Raw genomic sequence first — 17,884 nt, 5'->3', positions numbered from 1 at the left:
ACATCGCTTCGATAGGGAGAATTACACGTAATGGGACATTGCATTGAAGAAGAAAATGCCAGCTATAGTTATTAAAGACTATTCTTGGCGTCAAACTGCAGAATTTGTTATATTGAACGTACCTTTGAAAGGCCATCCAAAAAAAGTTGACTTATTCGTAATAGATAATTACGTAAAGGTATAGAGTTTAATTTCTAAAGTTAAATCTTTAAATGTATATAAATAACGTACGATATTTAATTCGATAACAGATCAGTTTTCCACCATTCATATTAGAGTTATTTCTTTGGGCTAATGTTGTTGAAAAAGAAAGTAAATGTACTTTGACGGAAGAAGAAGCAATAGTTGCTTTGCATAAAGCAAACACTAATTTGGAATGGCCTACTCTCGAGGTGCAAGATATTAACAATGATTTTAAACGAGATTGCCGTACTCAAGCTTTAGAACATGCTCAGAAACTGGCCGAAGAAAATATGAAACTTAAGAGTGGTATGTAAAGAATTGTACATAATGTTACAATTTATAACTTATATATTTTCCAATGATTCATAACTTCCTTCAGAAAAGCGTCAATATTTACAAAAGGAAGCAGTGAAAGAACAAATCAATGTCAATACAGCTACACTGAATAAAATAGATGCGATACGGGACGCACACAGGAGAGAAGCTATGCAGGAATTTGAAGACTGGAGATCGAAAGCTGAACTACCATTTCTTTCTAATGTTGAAGGAGAAGTACAAGAAAATAGAAAAGCTTACAAGTATGTACCAGAATTTAAATATTTTTTCTTATATCATACATTTTTTCTTTATTTTTTAATGTAATTAATAATCTCTTTTTATATCATTTTTACAAGACCGCCACTAAAATGGTTTAAAGACAATGATAATGTGTTAAAATCTCGCCCGATGACCGAGGAAGAAATATTTAACGGTAGTGACACTATAAAAGAATTTAAATCTAAAGCTGTCGACAATCAGAAGGTTATAGAAGTACAATCGGTAAATATAAATCAAGAGAGTAATCTTCAAATAGAGGTATCAGAGAAGAGAGATGACTCTCTTATTAACAAAAACAACACCAGTTGTTCTCAAGATTCTGATTCAGATTCGGATATAGTAAAAGCGACAAATAAAAAAGATTTAAGTAAGGTTTATGAGAAACAGCAAAAGAGGAGACCAGGATTAAAAGCTGTAGAAGCTGCGATACAAGGTAAAATTTTGAAAAGAAATAACATATTCGAAGAACCTTCAAAATCAGTACCATTACCAAGAAAAACAGGTACAATTAACGTAACATTTTCGGAACGGAAGTTCCCAACACCGGCTAGAGAAAGCTCTCACGTTGAAGAACAAGAAGTATTTTTTTTTTATATTTCTGAACATTAAAATTACTGTAGAAGAAGGTCATATTAATATTGACCGAATTACAGTGGTTGCAAAAACAAGTAGAAGCAAGACGCAAAATTGGTTTTAACGCGGAAGATCTTCGACAGGAAGAACGAGATCCGCAATGGTTAAAAGATAAAGGAGAGTACGTTTGATACTTTGATAAAGCCTTATATTAATTATATTGTAACAAATTATTTATCATCATTTTTTAGTGATTTCTTCAAAGTTGGAAATTATCTGGCGGCCATAAGTGCTTACACATGTGGCATTAAGATTAGTGATAAAATGGCATCTCTCTATGTGAATAGATCAGCAGCACATTATGCATTAGGGAATTATTATAGATGTGTAGAAGACTGTTCTAAAGTAAGTCGTTGAAATTGTAATTTGTTCAACTTGTAAAAATAAATTAAAACATTCATTTTATCTTTCAGGCACTAGAACTAATGGAACCGAAATGCGAAAGCAATCGAGAGTCAAGGGCCAGGTGTCACGCTCGACGAGGCGCAGCCCTCTGTAAATTGTCTGCGCCTCAGCATGGTATTCCTGAACTAGAAGCTGCTTTAGAATTGACACCAAACAATGAAAGTATAAAACGTGACGTGTTGGCCGCGAAACAATACTTCGATGTAAAAGACTAATTAAGTAAGTAGGTGAACTAGATTATTTGACTAATTGAAAAAGCTGGTAGAACGTTATTCGTTTTTATTATTTTTGGAACGAAGTATCGTAAAAGCAAAAGGTGTTTGAGAAGGAATTAAATATGAAAAAAATATATTATTCAAAAACATTTATTAATGTGTTATAAAAAAACATATAGTGCTTTATATTATGTTATAAAAATATCACAGTCAATAATCCTGAAGAGTGATTAAATCGAGGAACTTATCCTATATTAAAATTAATTATGTAATGTTATTTAATCGCGCGATTATAAATATTTTGGTATATTTCAATTTTTTAACGAGTAACTAAGTAACTACTTATAATATTCTTATAACAACGCATAAGTATTTTTCATTGCTGTTTTAAGAAAAAATTTCAATAGAATGAATCAATCAAATTTTATCATTCTTTTATGGACACACCCACATTTTGTATGTTCCAAAGCATGTATCACTTCGTGATGCCTGTCACGTTGTCGGTCAATCGTGTGTTTCACCATGAAAACAAGACTGACGTTTCTGGTTTCGATAGGTGCACAAATCTGTTTGGGATCCGGGCAACATCCGGCCCCTTTGCAACGTGTCAAAACGGTAGAGGCAGGATAAAAAACTTCGTCCGGACTAGGGCCGACAGTTAGAAGTTCTGCCACTGGTATAGCTCTCGGTTGTGGCATGGAACACCGAAATTCATGCACTAGTTGCACGTGATTCAGAAATCCGCTATCTCTGAAAATCAAATCCATTATTTTAATCGATCTGTCAAAGCCACGTGACCAATATACTTTGAGTTTATATATAGATATAATATAATTTACCTATGATGTCTGCCAATTGTAGCAAAGGCAAGATGGATAGAAATAAACAGTAAAATATAGCTTCTCATATTTTCAGTTCTTTCTTAGTATTAAATGAGATTTTGGCGAAGAAGAATTCTACTTTAATTGAAAATCAACACGTCCTGATTGATTTCACTCGCAATTGTCCGGGTCGAGAACTGCGACTACTCTTCTGTGATCTGAATTCTTTCTCCTGCTATATATATATGTAACTTTCATCCTCGGCCCGATGCCCTCTGCCTCCCCTCTTTTTCCGATTTCTCATCATCTTTCTTCGTTGATCTACCTTTGGCCGTATTGTTTTGTCTCGTCCTACGGCGATTCGCACCGTCTCTCTCTCTCTCTCATTTCTCGGTAAGCTCGAGGAGGACTTGAAGCAAAGCGTTCCGAGAACATCGCAAAGATAACTATAATTACAACTAGTGGGTCCTGCCTCCCGTTCGAACTGGGACCATGTTACGTCGCGTGACTAATCATCCTTTCTTCATCAATTGCCTCCTCTTTCTCTCATTTTCTCCTTTCGTCGTATGTCCCTTTCCTTTTCATACTTTGAATCTGACAAATTTCTACCAGTCATCAGTCAAATTATCATCTACCCTCTGATTTACTTCTTCGTGTACGTACCGGTTGCATCCCAAGCACTGTTTTTCGTGCATCGATGCATTTTGTTCAATCCTTCTTGCTCTCAAATAATTCTTATGGAAGTCTCAGTGATTTATCTTCACTGACTTACTTTATTAAAAAATTTATGAACTATTTAAAAAATTAAAAAAAAACAATTTAAATCTAATATTCAATCGTTATTACGAAAGTAATAATTCACATAAATATTTATATTTTTAATTTTTATTCAGAGGAACGATTAGATGTCAGCAGATCTGTATAATTAAGTTAAAGAAACTGTTTAATATAGCGGCATGGCATGAAGTATCTCGACCCTCTCTGGTCTCCAGTGTTATATGATGCGACAGGTTGCAGTGAGTCATTGCAACCGTCTGCGAAGTGTCTGATTGCAAAATTTACTCATGACATTCTTTTCATTTTTACACGATGTATAAATAGTAAAAGATAATTTTTTATGTTGCCATTTATCAAATGAATAATATATATGTTTCTGAAAATTTTTTATATGGAAGGTGAGAGTGACCATCGGTTACACAAATCGAAACTTATGTTACGAATATCCGTTAACAGTTATTCATGGAACTGACTCAATGGTATGCGAAGTTGCGAATCTATGAACCGTTAATGGAATTTTGTGTGTAGGTGTATCGGTTGATAGCCTTGATCATTGAAGACATCTATCTACTAAATTTTAAGAAATCGCATTATTAGAAATTTTATTGTACTTTTTTAAAAAATGTTGTTTTAGTTCCTTTATTCTTATTTTCTCCTTACGTAATCAAAATTCCCTAGTTGATTATTTTAATCTCATTTAAGAATTGATATTTATTGAATTACGTGACTTTTAGCACTAACACGTTCATTATATATTTTATTTTTATTTGCACTATGAGGGCTATCCCGTTACGTCAAATGAATCCGTGAAATTACTAATCGTCACACCCACAATTTTACTATTAATCATATCTCTTATAATTGAAATTATAATGTCGTACTAAATACATTAATACCTCTTAAGAAAGATGTTCTTTTTGTACCAGTAAATAGATTAATCAATAAAAATATGAATAAAAAGCAATTATTATGAAGAATAAGATGAGGACAAGTATATATGTACGAAGCATATAAGAGGCTTTTACTGGGAAAACTGGGAAAAAATTAATTGTATGACGAATTGTCAAAATAAGATACAAACGAATTTCTACTCTCTTACAAGTAACCATTTGGAAATTTGAAATGATGGTTAGCCGATGATTCATTTACTTACATCCGCGATCAGAAAGTATATGTACTCGGTATAGTGCTTATATTTGAAGATTAAATAGTTTTTGATTTCATAAAAATTTTATTCAATCAAGCAAATTTTTTGTCTCTTTTCTATTCTTTGTATCTCTATTGCGTTTCTATTCTTAGTATCACTGTTCTTTTATTAAACATAGTCCAGAGATAAGAATTTATTGAGTATAATTGCAAAGTCAATGTATTACTCTTCACGTGTGTAAATGGAACAGTATGTATAGTCGATTGAATTTAATTATCATATTGATTTATATCTTTATATAATATAACGAATGGTAAAATAATCGCATAACTTCGCGAGAATAAATAAATATCTAAATAACAGTTACATATTTATATACACGAATAGATCTCATGCGGAAAAGCATGAGAAAACTTGTTTTATTTAATCTGTTCTGTTCGTTGCAATCAACATAATTATATTTTTACGGACGAAATGTACATAAACGAAATTTGCACAAGAAATATATCTAATGGATTGGATAATGCAGAATACATTTTATGAAAGAAGAAATAACTAATACATTCTCATCGAGAGTAATTTTGAATACTTCACATGTTTTATTAGAATCAAGATATAAAATTTATCTCAATTTTCTGTGTATTATTATTTTTTAATAAAAAATGAATATCAAGATAGATAAATAAAAAATATATTTTATAAATTCAAAGAAATCTTAAGAATAAGCAAATATTTATACAGTTGAGTGCATCGCATACCTTGGACATACTTTGCACCAACAACTTAAAACTATATTTCAAAAGGGTCGTTGCGAGAAAATGACCACTTCAATTCTTCCTTTGCAACAAATATTCGACCGCAAAACATCACTCTAGTAGTTTTGTTTGTGAAAAATTCTCAAATTATAAGAGAAGTTAATGTTCCTTGAAATCTCAGAACCATAGTTTACAACCTGACTTTAATATATCAACTGAAGATTTTTTTATGAAACAATGAGGAAAATAGTAGGAGGTAGAAGATAGGAAGATGTAACACAACCGCATATTTCTCAATTATTTATTGTACTCGACTTTCAATGAATCATATTAATATGAGTCAATTTTACTTATAAGTAAAAGCTTACCACATCTTTGTAAACTTCAATAAAAAAAATGACCCGCAATTATTACAATCTTACTTACATCATTGATTGTCCATTGAGTTATGAGCTTGTCCGAAATGAATTTGTTGAATATGTATTAAAAGTTTCATATGTATATGAGTGATAGCTTGCTCAAGCAACATACCAATAAAAGAAAAGTCGAAGTTCGACTTTGATATAAGCGCGTACATCCTCTTATCGGAAAGTTAGTCGATCGCATTGACAAATATGTCGAAGAGAGTAGCAAATTATAAGAGTTTATTGTGTGAATTTACGTTTGAAGAATATGTTAAATTGAAAAATATTTATAAAATGATGATTTTCTTATTGTATATTACATTATTGTGTATTATAGTATTTTAAAAATTTAACATCACTGTATTAAGCTTTAAAGTATATTCCAGGATGGAATCCATGACGCATACGATAGAAAGTGTGACAATTCCCATGCATCGGGATATTTTGAGTGGTTTAAGGAATGCATGAGTAAATGTTACCGCAGAATTATAGGATATCAGATTTTACGTGTGTATGAATGTAACGATGCGTGTATACCTTGCGTGAAGTGTGTGCAAGCTCTTCCATGTATAAATACACTTCTGGCAGCAGGAAAGTCTCAGTTGGATGCTTCTTGATACGACTACATATCAGTGGTTCGTGTAATTTGGCTAGAGAAGACACATCTCAAACGTGTTCACCAAGTATCGCGCCGTAAAATTTGAATTTATGAACGTGATCTTCAGTGAGATTCAAATTGAATCTTTCAATTTGCCCAAACTGTGTGTGTAAAGATAATCATAGTGATACAACATACATTCTTCAATAAGAATTATAGTATAAATTAACAGATACGAGGCATGAGAAATAGATCATTGAGGACTTTCCTATTGGAGTTAATGATACTCATCATCCTATTGGCTTTGGACAACATGGTGCGATCAACGGCGGTAAATAGCAATAGGATTACTTTATCTGAAGCAGTGAAAACGTCCAGCACGTTTGTTTGTAAAAAACCACAATTTCGAGCATACCATCTGAGAGACTTGATGCAAAACGTGCATCAGAATCCTGGGGAGAGTACCATTCAGCCTGTTTATATTGTCGTAAAGCGATGTGACGGACACTCCGGATGCTGCATGAATTCAGATATGAGTTGTCTACCTGTACAATCAGCGATCTATTATGAAGAGATTGAAATTGAGGTAATGAGTTACGAAACTAATAACAGGACTAATAACAGACGACAATGGATCAGCGTGGAACAGCATGGTCAATGTTCCTGTGAAATGACCAGAATCAGTGATCGGTATCGACTAGAGCATCAGCAGCCTAACGTAACTTTAATTTCAAATTAGTTGATCAGAAAGATTAAAGGGAGACATTTCAAAATAAGTGACTTTTGCATAACAAATTGTAAATATAACACACAGTATTGATTTATAGGAAAGATTGTTAATGAATCAAAATATGTAATTAAGAATGTTAAAGTTTTTATTTTGCTTCAGTTAGTTTACTTTAATTTACCGGTTTAGTTCGGAAACGTTTAGTGTAAGCGTGTCTGATGCTATGTGCACAGAAACTTGGCATAAAGCCCAACAACGTGATGATTGTCTCTCCAACATCAAATTATCATAGAATAGTTGATGGACACCTGTTTTACAAGAAATATATATATGTATGTATATTATTAGTTCTGCTACGCAACGAATTTATACAACTTCTCAGGAAGTGAAAAAATTCGACAATCTATTTATACTTACAGCAAACTTCTACTTTCCTATTATCAGAAATATTATGGATTTAATTAAGAAAAGTAGGCGTTCTATAACAATTAAAAAGTAAATGATGAAGTTAATTTTCACAATCTAGATTCTTATATTGACATTAAAGTTTTTCGTTGTTTTTTTCAAATCACAAACGAAAAACAAAAAAAGAAGTAAAATTAAATTGACTTCATTGAAAAGATTCAGATAATATCATACATAACTAACTATATATAACTCACTATACGAAAATAATAGACAAAAATTAATTATTTATGTAACTAGTCATATTTCGTGCACTATCTTACAATTATTTTTAACAATATTAATAAGAAATAAAGGGGACCAAAGTGTATTATTATTTTAGAAATCACTCTGACTCTTTTAGAAGAGGGGTTTAATATTCATTATTGTGATATTGTCTTATTTATACAGTAGTAACATCGAAATCATAGTACTGATATATTTCGTTTTAATTGTATTGTAAAACATGTATAACTGATATTTATTATATCTGCAGTATTTATACATATTTGCCATATTTTTTTAATTCACTCGTTATGTGTAAGTTTTTGCAAACAATACAAGATATTTGAATACTGAAGAAGTATTAATTAATAATGCTATTTTAAAATACTACTAAACTACACAAGAGACTGATGTATAAAATATATTGTATTATTACGCATCTTCTGTGTGTGGAACGTAATAAATACCTTTTATTTATTCTAATAGTAAATTTCATAATAAATGTCAAATTGTATTTAAGCAGATACCATAAGTATACAAATAAAACTTATGTAGATATTTTATATTATTTATTGATAGTTGGAAGTTGAAACATAATATGTAAATATATGTCTCCAATGCTTACTTATAGGACTGTTGAAAAAGATAGTAGAATTCATACTTAAATTTGTAAAATACAAAAAAAGCAATGCACTTATATAAAATAAAATACTTGTTACATGTCTTGTTGAACATTTCTAATAAAATATTTATGACGAACATTGTGTAATTTATGAAACTCAACACATGAATTCATTATATACGTCTTGTACAAAATATTTTGCATAAATACATTTGTACTATGAACCACATCAATATTATATGAAATTTGAATAATAATTATATAAAAATCAGTTCCAAGAATACATAAACAAAACACCCTAAATGCTGTTTAGTTTTAATTTAATTTCTTAGCCTCAACAAAGGAATGTTATTTTAGATTCCGAAGAATTAGAAATTAACATTACGTTTTTAATTTCATATAGTTTCCATTTGAAAAGGTAGATATATACTGCCATTATAAGACTTATATCATAGTTTCATCTAAGTTTAGGTATAACAAATGTTACATCGACAAATGTATCTGTACAACAAACTTATTGTTTAATGCTAAATAAAAGAATGTTTGTCTTGAAAGTCGATATATTAATAGTCAACATTTCTTACACCGTTCGTTTGCAAATACAACAACGTCAAAGTTTCCGTATGCAAAATTACTTAATTTTAGAATCGCGCATATGAATATTTAGATCGCATTCGCCGGCCTCTTGTTCCACGTCCCCTTCCTGTTTCACTATTTGCTCCCCTTGTCGCGTGTCCTCGCATTACGCTTTGCCCTTTGAAACACACCAAATTTTTATATTAGGAAAATATATTCTTATTTCAAAATTTATCATTCACGATTGCACTTACCTCTACCGCCAGGTTGTTGACTTTCCCATACAATAGGTGTAGGTCGACTACCACGCGTTCTAAATCGATCTTGCGATCTTGCCGATCGTCGTGCCGTAGCTCCTCTAGCACCATTTGCTGCAGCTGCAGCATTAGCTGCTGCCATTGCCCGTTGCCGAGTATTGCTGGACGGGGACGCTTCGGCTTCGCGACTTTCTTCTACTTCATCTTCCACTATATCACTTCCTGGTTCTTCAGTTCCTTCGCCTGTATCTACTGCATCATCATCCCCAGAGATTAAAGGACCAGTTTCATCTGTACGTTTCTCACCTTCTGAGCTCATACCTACATGTAATTATTTATAATTTATTTATTTAGTAATATGCACTTATTTAGAATTTTTATTGGTATTAACATAGCTTATAATTACCTTCAGTCGGCGTCGTGCTAATGGATTCTGTAATCATTTCAGTTTGATTATGTTGTTGATCGTCAACACCAAGTACACGAATACTTGGTATTGTAGGCTCCTCACTAACATCAGTAGTACCCGTTACTGATACCGGTGTTACTGAAACTGGAGTTTCCTGTTCTTCTGAAGGTCCACTACTTGTCTAGAAGTACGTCGTTTAATTACATAACAAAATGAAATGCTAGAATATTATATAAAAATATTTAATTATTCTTATACCGAAGGTGGTAAATCAGCTGCTGGTGAAACTTGTAAAGGAGTAGTAGGTACACTACGACCAGTACCACCATCTTCTAATTGAGCAAGATCCATTCGCGTATCATCCATACTTTCTTGAATTACTTGTGCTACACCAGAACTAGATGACCCAAATATCGTTCGAGTTGCTGATCCAGAAGGAGTTGATAATGAAGGAGTCGATGATGCTGTTGTTGGCGCAGATGAATCTCCAAAAGTAAAACGTCCTTGGGGAACTTGAGGTGAACTTACAGCTTCTCCAAATCCGTCTCCTCGACGTGGTACGAATAAAGTTGGCGTACTTGGCACTATACTATCATCACCACCATCTTCATATCCTTGTTGCGGCTAAAATTCATTTCATTAAAAGAGATGTTTTATTTCCGTCTTTCTATTCCCTTATCTTTGTATATAAAAATGAATATATACCAAAAGAAGATGTTGTTGTTGTTGTTGTCTAGGCATTGGCGCAATTCCACGTGAAGATCGAGTTCCGAACGATGTAGGTGGTTCTCCTGTTGGTTCAGCACTACTAATTGCTTCCGACTGTTGTTGCTGTTGATTAGTAGGTACTGTTACTTGTGCTTGTCTAGGAACTTCTACACTTGTAGAATCTTCTCCCATTATAATTTCAACTTCATTATTATCTCTTTCCACTTCTACTTCCACTTCATAAGGTATCTCTTCTTCTTCTTCCATTTCTTCGTATGGGTCATTATCAAATTCTTCTTCTTCCTGAGTTTGATGATTACCACCTCCTTCACCTTCGTCGCAATCTACTACAACAACACAGCCTTCTTCTACCTCCTCATCTTGATCTCGTTGGCTTGATGTTGGTACCTGAAAATTAAATAAGTACATCATTCTAAATATTTAATTATCGTTTAATATTTCCTACACTTTTATTATTTAAATTCACCTGGTACTCGACCTCTGATGCGCTTGCACTAGCAGTAGATGACATTTCTTGTCTAGACCGTTTAGATTTGGGACTAAGCACTTGCTCCTGCCTACTATGATCTACACCTTCAACAATTCCAGACCCGGATGCTGTCGAATCAAGAGCTCTAGGACGTTTATGGCCTGTCGAAGCTTGCGATGTGCTTACTGACTGAGTAGAACTGCTAGCCACAGTCTGTTGTTGATCACTGACAGCAGCTTGTTGCTGTTGTTGTTGTTGTTCCACTCTTGGACTAACTAGTGCAACAGTCTGCTGCTGTTGTTGCTGTTGTTGTTGTTGACATTGCTGTTGTTGTACACTAAGTGTTTCTGCACTTTCTGGGTCTTCCCTTTGCGTTGATTCTGCTGATTCACTTAATTGTGGTTGAACAACAAGTTGTCGTAAAGTATTTGGCGCTGTCTGCGATGAACTACTACTAGTACTAGCTGGTTGAAAATCTGGAAGGCTACTAGTTGGCGAACTCGTTTCGGTAGTATGCACTACCTGTTGTTGTGGCTGCTGCTGTTGATGAGGCGCAACCATTACTGGTGCACTTGCAGTTGTGGGTAAAACGGCAGCTGTTCTGGACTGTACTACTACACTCATAGGTCGAATACTCGCTAATGGAGTTTCAGCGCGAGCAGACATAGGTTTAATATTAGCCGTTGGTGGTTCTGTAGTGGCACTAATTCCACTAACACCAGCTACTTGTCGCTGTAGTTGAGTTACTCTTTGTACAAGAGTTTCTTTTTCTGCCTGGATTTCTGACTTTTCATGTTCTAGACGAGAGATTCTACTTTCCATTTGAGATTTAAGTGCTGCAAGTCTAGCATCATGTTCAGCAGTATCTGATTCGGTAGCACCAGCTTCGACTTTAGCTTTTAAGTCAATTAATTCCTTTTCGCAAATTTTCTTTGATTCTCTTAGCCGCATGAGCTCAGTTCTTGCCGTCGTTAATGCTCGTCTAACACGTTCTTCTTTCTCAACGCGTGTTCTGTTCATCGTATCGATCTCTTTCTTTAACGATTCTGCTTCATTTTGTACAACTATCATTTGACGAGATAATTCATCAACCTTTGATGTTAATTCTAGATTTGCTTGACGCAATTCTTGCCTGCCTTCTTCTCGTAACTGATCTTCACGTTCTTGAGATACACGACCAACATCTTCATTTCCAGAAGTACCAGCCGACATTCGAGACTCTTCAGATTTACTCTTTTCTTCTTCTACTGTTTTCGCCAGTTCTTCAAACTGAGTCTTGTATTTTTTCGCTATTTTTCTTATTTGAATCTCTTTATTCTTTATGTCATTCAAGACTACTTCTTTATCACCAAGCTCTTTTCTTAATGTTACTAAATCTTTAGCTTTCAAAGAAGAGTCAGCAAGAGCTTCGTTTAAGTCTTGACCCAATTTACGTGCTTCTTCAGATGCTTTTTGAATTTCTTCTCCCTGAGTTTGTACTTGTTTCTGGAGTAGTGATAGCTGTTCTTCTAATACACCTTTTTCTGTTTTCAACTGATTTAATTCTTCCGCGCGTTTAGCATGTGTTTCACGTTCAGATGTGAGCAGTTTACTAAGATTTTCCCTTTCAGTTTGCAACCTACGCCAATCTTCCGGACTTGTTTTGTTCGCCCTTTCTACTAATGTATTAGCTCTTTGTCTCCATCTAGTTGCTTCTCCTTTAAGACTTGTATTTTCCTGTAATAAGGCTTCAGTCTTCGCTTGTAAATCTCGTGATGTAGCTCGAAGTGGTATTACTTCTTCAGAAAGTGCTGCAACCTTTGCAGTAAGCTCTGAAACTTTTGCACTTAAACTATCTCTTTCCTCTCTTAGGATTCTATTGGAATCTGTGATGGCATTTAAAGTTTCAACTTTCCGCAATAGCTCTGCGTGTTTAGATGTTGTTACTACATCAATTTCAGATTTTTCTCTTTCCGAATTAAGGGCAGCTTCTGTTTCCTTTAATCTTTTTTCCATAACCTAAATTAATGAAAAAGTATTAACAGTTACATTGCATTAAAAAGTTATACAAATTAAAATTTTAGTAAAGAAACTTGGATACTAACTTCCACTTGTGATTTCAATCTAAGATTTTCTGCTCTTAGAACATCAAATTTTGCTACAGCTAAATCTTTTTCACGTCTTAGATATTTCATTACTCTTAATAACTGTTCAGCAGATTTGGAATCATCTTCAAGTCCGCTAAAGCTACGATTCATTGCTTCCAAACTAGTATCAGGACTTCCTTGTTCAGCTATCTTTGATTGTTGGCTATGCATGATTGCAGTCTTGTCACTTAATTCTTGAATTTGAGTGTGCAAAATAGCATTTTGTGCATCCAGATCTGATATTCTTTGTTGCATTTCTTGGATTTCTTCATGTAATCTTTTCTCTCTTTCTTGACAAGCTTCTCTCTCAAGATTTAAAGCTTCTGTAGCTGCATTTCTTTCTTGAGTTAAGCTTGCTATCTTTTGTTCTACTGTTTGGGCATCTTCTTTCAATTTCGCTAATATCTATAAATGAGGCGATAACAAGGAATTACATTACATTCCGTATTTTATTTATTTGCATAAATGAAGTGATGATTATGTTTACCTGCAAATCTGTTGAATGCAATACCATTTCTCTAGCATACTTCTCTTCCGCTTCTTTAACTGATACTGAAGCATTATGTAAATCACCTTTTACAATTTCTAACTCTCCTTTAACTTCATCTAATTCTTCAAGCTTTCTCTCTGCATCAGCTAACTTTTCTCTTAATTCTGAATCAGTTTCTTGTTGACCATTAGAAACTTTTGCTAATTCTTCTACTAATTCTTGAACTTTCTTTTGAAGGGATATTATTTCTACACGCGCTTCTTTTAAAGCAGTTTCTAATTCTTCTTTACATTTATTATGTTGCGCCGTTATCTCCCTTAATTGGGCTTCTGCACTTTCTGCAATGTCGCAATATTGTTGGCTTTGCTGCCGTGAACTTTTTAGTTGTTCGGATAAAGATTTTGCTTCTGCTTGTATCGTCGCAAGTTGCATTTCAAGTTCTTTTAATCTCTTTACGGGATGTTCATCACCTGCAAGTTTAAATATGCAGAGAATTTTATTTATAACTACCTCTAATTAAATAAATGAAAATTTAACTCTATATTTCACACGTACCAGTGAAAGGTTTAGATATTGAATGAGTAGCAGCTTGTCTTAGTTTCGTATTAAGTTCTTCTATACGTTGTGCATTTTGAGAATCAGACTGACGAGCTTGTTCCAATTCTACGCGAATTTGTTCGGTTATATTACGTTCTTCGGTTAATCTTTCTTGAGCTGTAGTAAGTTGTCTTTCTAAATGTGCAGATAATTCTCTAAATCGATCTTGTTCTTCCTGCAAACGACGTCTTAAAGCGGCACATTCTCTTGTAGCATCATCTAGACGCTGTTCAGCACGTAATTGCCCCTCAGCCTGAACCCGTTCCAAACTTGCTTTAATAGATTCAACGTCTGCTCGCAATAAAGCTTGCGTTTGACGTTCTCTCTGATATGTTTCACGTTCTTTCATAAGGCGACTCTCAGAATCACTTAAAATTGAAAGAGATCGACGTAAGTTTTCTAATTGTACTTCAGCACGAGATAGTCGCGTTTGAGCTGCCAAAGCTTCATCTTTTAAAATCATTAAGCTTTGCTCATGTTTGCCTATAAAAAGAAACAACTTATCAATAGTAATTAATACTTTTTTAACATAATATCTGTGAACACAACAAATATTCCATACCAATTGTCACATTGTAATTTAAACATTTTTCTTCAAGAACTTTTATTTGAGACTTATAAGAAGCAACATTTGGTTGTAAAAGATTAAATCTATCATTAGCCGAATCTAGCTGTGCTTTTAATCTGCAACACCTGTCTGAATGAGCTTCTGCTTCTTTCCTAAGCCTTTCTACTTCCTCTCCTAACATTCGTTCATGGGCTGCCCTCTCTTTTTTGTATGTTTCATAATCATCTGTAATCTGTTTCAATTTAGTTTCAGTTTCTGTTAATTGTTTTTGCAATTCTTTCTCTCTATTAACACCATCTTGAGTAATAATAGCCACTTCATCTTTAACAGGTTTTACTCCATTAATTTCCCCCCCTTCTTCTTCTTCTTGTGTCATAGATAGTTCTTTTTTTTCTGTTACATTTGCCTGCTTTAAACATTGCTGATACATATTTTTATACATGTCTCGTTGTCGTAAAAGACCTTCTAACATCTTGGCTTGTCTGTCTTGAGCAGCTTGCATGTCTTCCATTTGTTCTAGGTACCTATTATAATTATGGAAAACTAAAATAAATGAAATCAAACATTATTGTAATACATTTTTAGTACAATTACAAACCTATCTAATTTTTCTTTCATTTCGCCAGAATTTATTTCATCTGTTGCTCTTTCTATTTCTTCTTGTCTTGATGATAGTGTACGAACTATTGATAATAACTTCTGATTATTTTCTTGTAATTCTTCAATATCTTTAAAAGTAACAAGCTTTTTACTAATGATTTCAGATGAAGCAAGATTATCCATATCCATTGAAAATTCACTTGTATCAACAGCTGCACTAGTTCTACTCTCTTGAACTTCTTTTAAAAGGAAGCACACCTAAAAATAGTAAATATTGCATACAAATTTCATTATATACTCAAAAATATATAAGCATGTACATCTAGCTTTAATTGCTTACCTGCCTAGCTAAATCTGATACTTCTGTTTTTAACCTTTGATTTTCTTTAGTATGATGCTTAGCAATGCGATTTGCTTCATCAGTTGTTTCTTGTAGTCTATGATTTTCTACTAAAAGTTCATCTAATCTTGATGTTAATGTACCAATATTTGCCATCGCGGTTTCATAATCTTCACGTTGTTGTTGTAAAACAGGAGCCTTTTCTTCTAATTCACGTAAAATGATGTCCATTTGTGATTTTAGACGCCCATTTTCTTCTCGTTCTGAAGTCAACTCATTTGTTACATCAACTAATTGCGTATAAATTTGAGTAAGGCTTAAGCCTTTCCTGAGCACCCGACTAGCTATGGCTGCTGTAGGTGCAAGCTGTTCAACAGCTTGATCTAACCGTTCTGTTAAAAGAATTATATGATTATTACATAAATAAGATTCTACAAAGATAACAATAAAATAATTACCTTGTTTAATATTTTTCAATAACTCATTTGCATGATTTAATTCTTTTGAAAGCTCATCTATCTTCTGTTCTTTTTCTACTAACTCTTGCTTATGTTGTAACTGAAGTTGATTATGTGTTGTCTCTAGTGTTCCATACTGTTCAGTAGCATGTTCTAATAATTCCTGAAGTTCTTTAACAGCATTACTAAATTCCTCAGCTTTTGCATTTGCTTCATCTGCCATGCCTTTATAAAGATCTGCTAATCTAGTCTGAGCACCAATTTCTTCTCGATAAGAAGCATGCATAGAAATTTCATGTGTACGTTGTTCTTCTAATTTTTGAGATAGTTCATCGCAGCGTCGTTGAAGAGATGTGTATAATTCTCGTAACTGTGCTGTTGCTTCATTCGCAATACGCAATTCTTCATCACGCTGTGCCAAACGTGTATCCGTTAAGAGCGCTCGTGCAGAAGCTTCTGCTCTTGTTGACTGTAATTCTGACATTCTCTTTGCCAATTCTTCTTCAAGACCAGCCATTTGCTGTGACAAAAGAGTCCTTTCTTGTTCTAAACGTTTTTCTCTAAAATATTTCAAATAACATATTAAAATTTTGTGAAGATTTGAGCCCATAATGAAATATTTATTATGTAAATACATACTTGAATTCAAGGGTCATATCAAGACTTCGAATTTCTTCTGTTTCTGCTAAAGCTTGACATTTTGCAGCAACAGCATTTCGCAATTGAGTGCCCAAAGAAGATAGTTCAGTATGCATTCTTTCAATTTCTCTATCTCGCCTTTCAACTTGTAATTGCAATGCATCCCTTTCATCCACAAGTGTATCTCTATGACGACGCAAATCACCATTTTCTTTTTCTAATCTGTAAATAATTAAATAATTAATTATTATAATCATATGTATTATGCATATATAATAATACTTTTTTATAACAATACATAAACAATATGTACCTTTTAACAGACTCCTGTAGCTTTTGTATTTCACCTTTAGTTTGATCTAAACTAGTTTGTAATTCAGTAGTATATTTTTCTGCCAATTCAAGTTTTCCTTTACATTCTTCAGAGATTGATTTTTCTTCTGTTAAATCCTTTTGTAGTTTATCTAAAGTTTGGTCTAATAAAATTTCAAAAATAAAAATTTTGTTCATTTATAATAACCCAATTTTATTAATATTACAAAAATAAAGACTTTGTAATATACATATAATTAAATAATAAAATTGGCCATCAAGTTTTTTATAGCAAAGTCTCTTTTATATATGTAATAAGATATTTAATGTAAACTATTTAATGAATGCGGCACATTCCAATGGAGAGGTTATCTCCTTTGTGTAAATAAACTAGTCAACCGTTATAGTAGTAAAAAATATAAAATTCAATTCAAACTTACCAAAATTTTTTCTATTAGTTTCAAAAACTGCTTTTGCTGTAATATACTGTTCGAATTTTTCATTGAAATAAGCATTAAGTTTTTTTGCAAGTGCGTTAGGAATTTGCGTTAATTCTTCTTCAGTTAAAACTTCTCTCAATACATTATGTTCGTTTTCTTCTGTTTTCTCCATCTTTTCGTTCGATATTGCTCAATCAAGAAAATCTTTCTTCAATGATGAGTTAATACCTTATTAATAATCAGGCTCGATCGAAGACACATTTGATCAAACATTCAATGTATATCACCTTTTTCCCCTCTAAATCACTATGGATTTTATCG

The 17,884-nt window shown here is 33.1% G+C and overlaps 4 protein-coding genes across 4 annotated transcripts; 2 read left to right on the top strand and 2 right to left on the bottom strand.

Annotated features, from left to right (window-relative positions):
• The first annotated feature begins 55 nt into the window (after window positions 1-55).
• LOC122571684 (dynein axonemal assembly factor 4-like) lies at window positions 56-2,725 on the top strand. The gene is made up of 8 exons (XM_043735747.1): window positions 56-178; window positions 252-489; window positions 563-761; window positions 858-1,359; window positions 1,434-1,534; window positions 1,605-1,758; window positions 1,827-2,037; window positions 2,590-2,725. Exons 1-7 carry the CDS (start codon window positions 56-58, stop codon window positions 2,031-2,033), a joined length of 1,524 nt encoding a protein of 507 aa, XP_043591682.1. The 3' UTR covers window positions 2,034-2,037; window positions 2,590-2,725.
• LOC122572151 (vascular endothelial growth factor A-A-like) lies at window positions 2,110-5,385 on the bottom strand. Its single transcript, XM_043736791.1, has 2 exons — window positions 2,873-5,385; window positions 2,110-2,783 (listed from the first exon to the last, which is right to left on the bottom strand). Exons 1-2 carry the CDS (start codon window positions 2,938-2,940, stop codon window positions 2,447-2,449), a joined length of 405 nt encoding a protein of 134 aa, XP_043592726.1. The 5' UTR covers window positions 2,941-5,385; the 3' UTR covers window positions 2,110-2,446.
• A 91-nt stretch (window positions 5,386-5,476) lies between these two features.
• LOC122571540 lies at window positions 5,477-7,834 on the top strand. The gene has a single exon (XM_043735415.1). The coding sequence runs from the start codon at window positions 6,777-6,779 to the stop codon at window positions 7,272-7,274; it is 498 nt and encodes a 165-aa protein (XP_043591350.1). The 5' UTR covers window positions 5,477-6,776; the 3' UTR covers window positions 7,275-7,834.
• Window positions 7,835-9,095: 1,261 nt separating this feature from the next.
• Window positions 9,096-17,883, bottom strand: LOC122571530 (nucleoprotein TPR). Its single transcript, XM_043735390.1, has 16 exons — window positions 17,564-17,883; window positions 17,125-17,287; window positions 16,812-17,033; window positions 16,173-16,732; window positions 15,715-16,106; window positions 15,373-15,632; window positions 14,769-15,298; window positions 14,165-14,689; window positions 13,607-14,079; window positions 13,078-13,524; window positions 10,991-12,991; window positions 10,501-10,911; window positions 10,054-10,419; window positions 9,793-9,976; window positions 9,384-9,707; window positions 9,096-9,307 (listed from the first exon to the last, which is right to left on the bottom strand). Exons 1-16 carry the CDS (start codon window positions 17,733-17,735, stop codon window positions 9,195-9,197), a joined length of 7,143 nt encoding a protein of 2,380 aa, XP_043591325.1. The 5' UTR covers window positions 17,736-17,883; the 3' UTR covers window positions 9,096-9,194.
• Window position 17,884: the final 1 nt, after the last annotated feature.

This window comes from Bombus pyrosoma, linkage group LG10 (genome assembly GCF_014825855.1).
Source record: "Bombus pyrosoma isolate SC7728 linkage group LG10, ASM1482585v1, whole genome shotgun sequence".
In the NCBI taxonomy this organism is placed as follows: domain Eukaryota; kingdom Metazoa; phylum Arthropoda; class Insecta; order Hymenoptera; family Apidae; genus Bombus; species Bombus pyrosoma.
This window is presented reverse-complemented; position numbering and strand designations above follow the sequence as displayed.